The following is a 5,813-nucleotide window of genomic DNA, read 5'->3' as shown; positions in this document are numbered from 1 at the left end:
TTTTTTTTTTTTTTTTTTTTTCGTAATTGTCTATTTATTTGTGTGAATTGAATAAGGAGGCATTATATTAATACATTATTATGTGTCATCTTAGTTAAATTATTAGCTTGCAAATCATGATGATAGTTGAAATATCATCATCGAATTTTCGTTACGATGAGATAGTAAGATATATAATTAAAACATATAATTAATTACAGATTAATTAAGAGATTACCAATATATCTTAGTATTACTTTGTTTGTTAAGTAAGAAGAAATTCGCCAAATAACACGTACCTTAGATAAATAACAATATACACTATCAATTATAATGAGACTATAATTCATACATAGACCGTCCTCGATATTTAAAAACATATATTCTAAATGAATCATTTTTTTCTTTTTTTTTTTGTGGCAAGAATCGAAGTTGAAAACTCGAATCTCACCGATTTTTTTCACTTTCATTTTTTTTTATTACTCTTTTGAGTAAAAACGTTAATAATGTTAATAAAGTGCTCTTATTTAAAATCTGCACGTTAATATACATTACATTCGGCATGGAGATTCTTTCTCAATATTGAGGGGAGGAATTACAAGGAGTTATAAATACATTGGAAGATTATTCTTTCATCGAGTTATCCAGTTCGTCTCGAACGAAAAAGCAAGTTAACAACGAGAAGTTCGTGAAAATAATTCTCGAATGTTGCCAAAAATACATTTGAATATTCTCCAACTTCGATACTCTTTGTATACGTGAAAAATGAAAAAGGGCAATCTCCCCCCTCTCTATGTTTAACGCACGATCGAGTGAAATTATCCTCTAATCGTCATGTACACGTTCATTTGTTAGAGGCATGGAACTCCTCACCAGCAGGTACGATCGGAACGAATCGCATTCCTAATGACATTTGGAGGATAAGTGAACGGCGATTGCAGCAGTGATCATGACGTATAACATTGAAGGCTGACATTGAATAATTATCAGGACGTAATAACATTGTATGTGTATGTGTGTACGTGTATGGTTTTTCTAGTAAATATATATTTCCCGAAGGAAAACTCGAAAATTTGTAATTTTAATGAAAGTTTGCTTTATTAGAAGGAAAATATTTCTCTAGATAAAGAGACTTACAGCGATGCAATGTCTCCTTAAAGTTTGAAAAGCAAACGGAAAGGTTCCCTACACATGTGCAACATGCCAAAATTATCCAAAACACTGAATCACAGCTTTGAATTACGCATTCTTAGAAAATCTTCCCCTCCTCGCATTTACATACGTTCATCGGATGGTATTTCTGGATGAGAGTAGTCAGTAAATGTGACGTAAATATTGTGGGAGTATCCGAAAATTCGGATCTCATTTCTCTTCTTTTCTCTCTCATCCGTAGGCGTTGAAGACATATTTCGAGGGTGTGCCTATTTAAGCTTCTCGCGTTTGTGCAGTTGAATCAGTCGAAATTCGTATTCCTGAACCGTGTATACCTTCTCTCTGGTCTAGTTCTTTAACGAGAGGAAAACAAAAGAAATATTTAAAGGTGTGTATTCCTTTCTTGGCTGTTAAATTCTTCACGTTCCCAAAAAACAAGTCACAATAGTACTTGATTTTAAAAAGCTTGTGCTGTATGTAATTATTCTATACATCTTTCTTTTTTTCTTTTTATTTTTTTTTATTTTTTTATATTACTATTATCAGTGAATCGGTCGATGTTCTTACTTTTGTCCGACAAAAAAGAAAGAAATGCGTAAAAACGCTTTATATAAAGTAGTAACCTAAAACGGTAAGAATCCTAAGCTGCACTTAAGGACTAATACCCGTCTACTACACGTTCTCTTAACCATTCAAAAATGTCGGGTATCACTCTAATCCGATTAGCGTTGAAAACCCTTAGCCCTAGAAACGGTATTATGTCATTTTATGATTTTTACTTCTTTACTCCATTTTCACTACATTTTGTAATTCGGTTATATTCGATAACCGATCATTGTCAACAATATTTGTTTGAACGCGTATAAGATGGTTATCAACGCGCAACGTAATCATGAAAAAGACTAACGTTTTTTAATTAATAGTCGCCTTCTATTACACGCGAGTTTTATACGATATACACTTTCATACTTCCTCACTTACTAAATGCTAAAGAAGTTTCGCGCATGAATATATCGAGGATAATAGTTTCACTTTTCTCATAATGTCGAAATGTTTAATAGTAGTAGTAATAGTAGTAGTGTAGTAGTAGTAGTAGTAATAGTAGTAGTAGTAGTAATAATAATAGTAGTAATAGTAGTATTTGGAGACTTAGCTGACTAACTTATACTTTAAAGTACGATCGTCGAAAAACATGATTTAACAATTATATATTTGTCATCATCGCAAGATTACGTCATACGACACGCGTTTTAATGGAAACAGTGATTTTCCTTTCTGTTTCTCTTCTATTAATCGTCTTAAATCATTTCTTAACAAGATAAATACTTTTACGTTCTTTATAGGATGTTATCTTCTTTTGCATGTTTGAATTTAATATTTTGATGGTAAAAATTAGTAAAAATTCTTAATGTCAGAATATAGACGATCGAGGAATGGTAATTATTATGATTTTCGACCTGATATTCGAAAAAGTTCTTTGATCTTCATATATTTTTGGTATACATCTATAACCGAGATTTTAACCTGCGTATACATGGCTCAGAATATTTATATAATTTCTGCCCCTTCTTTCACATACGCTTCTCCTACTCTTAAAAACGATTTTATTTGTATCGTTTTTCTTCTTTCATTCCCTAAATATCTAGGTTTTTACTTTACGTAATCTAAAGCGTATTACATTATGCGTATAATTAATTACATTTCGTATTATATTATACGTATAATTCGATGGAAATGCAATAACGTGTTCTTATTTCTTTTTTTGTTTTCTCCCTAAAATGATTAAACAATGCGCAATTCTTAGCAAATGCGCACTCATTTCTCCCTGTAGAAATATATCAATGTCTTTTTCCTTTCATAAAAAAAAAAAATTCATCACGCAATTATTTTTTAAATTCTAAACAAAAAATCTTATTCACGGATGGTATTCGCATAAAATCTACTATTCGAGTCCTAACTGAGAAAATTCGTCATTTTCGATGTCACGAATATATTTTTTTGTTTGAAAATGATTTTTAAATGCGCGATGTGTTCCCTCAATGAATTTCCCGCTCGACCTTGATATCTGATTGAAAAATTTCGAATTATCTTGAATGTTATTTTGATTGTTAATCAAATGTATCTTAATCTCGTGATTTATTGTATCGTGCTCGAATATGTTAAGTATATGTTAATATCTAGTGTGAATATTGAATTATAACGCGTGCACGACGAGAGATAATTGTGTCCGGTTTGTCCCTATCCCTTTTCGGTATTAAGGTACGAATTATCGATTATCGCGTGCGAAGAAAATTCGGATCAAATTGCTACGAATCTATACTTATATATTCACTTGCTGTGCGTTCGAGTAAGATCTAATTATATAATAATATATTCGTGGCGAAGATGGTCTTGAGGATACGTGTATACAATCGAACAACAATGTTGTTATTTGTTGTATTCAAATCGAGATATCTTACACTAATCCGCGATTACAGCAACAATTTTCATGATATTTTGAGTGAATTTTCTTCGAGATCATTTTTTTTTATATTATCGCGGAACATCTCTTTCGCTTATCCTTGCATTATTATTAAAAGACTCGCGATAAAAGTGAAGTCCCTAATCTTCGAATTACGTCATGTATATATGTTTTGCGTTTCATTATCAAGATTATTACTAATTGCAACTGTTGTTCAAGGTAAATTTAAATCGTGTTCTTTATAGCTGTAACGACAGGCGTGCGAATTGATTTAGATTAGGTTTTAAGCTCAAAAGAATCTCCTTAGCACGTTCCTAAGTAAAAATTGCTTACAGCTTAGCTTTTAATTTGTCAAACTTCCATTCGCGTGTTATAAATCGTGGTAAGTATACGTTTAACTAGGTAATACCTAACATAACGTCTCCATCTTCCTTTCCCTCATTCTTTTTCGTAATTTTTATCGATCTACTATACGTCTTATTGAAAAGAATCGAAAAGTAAGAACTGACCGATATTCACAGTTTTTTTTTCTTTTTTTTATACTTAAATTGTTTCAGATGTCAGTCGTGCCTCTGATATTTCGCGATTGGTGGGACGATTTCGAACGACCGGTGTCCCGATTGATGGACCAACACTTCGGCAGAGGACTGAATCGAGACGACTTGTTATCACGGTTTTCCGATATCAGCTTCGATAGACCTCTACGCTCGATATTTCGCGATAGGTACTATCATCCGTGGAGAAATGTGGCATGTCAACCCTCGAGCGGATCCAGCACGATTCAACTCGACAATAAGAACAACTTCCAGGTTGGCAAGATATTAAAATTACTCCGGCAATCTTTTCGGATGTTTCAATAAACATGCGAAAACAAAATCGTACAACTTGATCGTTATCCTTTGTTATCACAAATTGAATTCAGAGACTTGCAAAGCCCTAAGGGATGATGATGTATGAATCGAATGAGTTGCAAGATTCTTATTGGATCTTATTGGATTTTATTAAATTTGTCATGTAATTGATTTCTTCGTGTGATGATTAGAAGAGTACTCCAATGATGAAAGTGGATATGATAGATTCGGTTCTGTTTTTTTAATTTTTCGCTATTAATTCGCGAATTAGAAGTGGCGACATATTGCTGTTTCTAGTATTGTCGTTTCTTCATCTTTCAAGAGTCAATTAATTCGCTGTAGTATTGACATACTATTGCTTATAGAGAATCGTGAACTATATCCATAGTTATCACTCGATGGTATCGAACCACACCAATTGTCAGTGGACAATAGGTATGATTACGACTACCCTTTGGTTCGAGTGATAACTATGGATACGGATCAAATGTGATCTCCTGGAAGACTACGCTTAATTAAGTATTAATCTGTATTGTCGAATCGAAAAATATTAATAATCGATATTATATCTTAATAGTTTATTATGTCACCACCAAAAAATTGATAATTACAGGAATCGTTTTGCGATTTATTTAAATTTTAATATTTTGTACTTCAAAAAATTTAGAACAATTTAATTGGCACGCTTTCTCAGATAACTTTATGCAACATATTATATTATTACTATTTTTATATAATTTTGCTTGCAACAAACGAACTTGTGCGTTAGTGTTAATTTCCCTCCATTGACGAAAACGTCAATCTTAGGGCTAAGCAAGTAATCTATGTATGTCGAATATGTAGGATACGTTCCATCATTATTGAATTTTTATTTTTCATTCTAATTCATTCGAGACTTGTTTGATATGATCTCTGGAAATTGTCAATCGTAGATATACGTTGTTATACACAAAATCGTTGTTCGAGGCGCATACACGCGCAATTTTCAATTTTACATTTTACTCTACACAATTATTTACGACTTCATTCTACACAATTTTAGGGAACCTTTGTAGTTGAATGCGATGTACAAAATATGATCTCGAATTGTACTTTGTATTATAATAGGGAACCTTTCGATTATGATCAAGATTTCTCGATATGAATCATCGAGCTTGCCTTCGATTAAGATTTTTTTTCACTTCAAGAATTTCATATTGGAAAATATTACTTTTACATCATAGGCTGAAAAGCGTATGTTGCAAGAAGATAGATATCTCGTCTTCTATAGAATTCCACTCACGTGTGAAATCCTACAGAAGAGGAGAATTAAAAAAAAATTGAAAATTGATGTGGTGTTGATTGAACGAGACCAAAAAAATAATACAAAA

At 32.1% G+C, this 5,813-nt stretch overlaps 1 protein-coding gene and 1 long non-coding RNA gene across 2 annotated transcripts in view; one reads left to right on the top strand and one right to left on the bottom strand.

Moving 5' to 3' along the window:
- Positions 1-346: 346 nt before the first annotated feature.
- The window catches only part of LOC116186433, a 13,797-nt gene continuing 8,330 nt past the window's right edge, over positions 347-5,813 (bottom strand). The window contains exons 2-3 of the long non-coding RNA XR_004151422.1: positions 1,808-1,812; positions 347-717 (exon numbers count right to left, since the gene is read on the bottom strand). This is a non-coding gene — a long non-coding RNA (uncharacterized LOC116186433). The remainder of the gene's footprint in view (positions 718-1,807; positions 1,813-5,813) is intronic.
- LOC102670824 (protein lethal(2)essential for life-like) overlaps positions 714-5,813 on the top strand; it is an 11,464-nt gene continuing 6,364 nt past the window's right edge. Inside the window, exon 1 of the mRNA XM_006622408.2 lies at positions 714-4,401. Coding sequence (XP_006622471.1) covers positions 4,150-4,401 — 252 coding nt within the window. The 5' untranslated portion in view covers positions 714-4,149. The remainder of the gene's footprint in view (positions 4,402-5,813) is intronic.

This window comes from Apis dorsata, unplaced genomic scaffold, assembly GCF_000469605.1.
Source record: "Apis dorsata unplaced genomic scaffold, Apis dorsata 1.3 scaffold_683, whole genome shotgun sequence".
In the NCBI taxonomy this organism is placed as follows: domain Eukaryota; kingdom Metazoa; phylum Arthropoda; class Insecta; order Hymenoptera; family Apidae; genus Apis; species Apis dorsata.
This window is presented reverse-complemented; position numbering and strand designations above follow the sequence as displayed.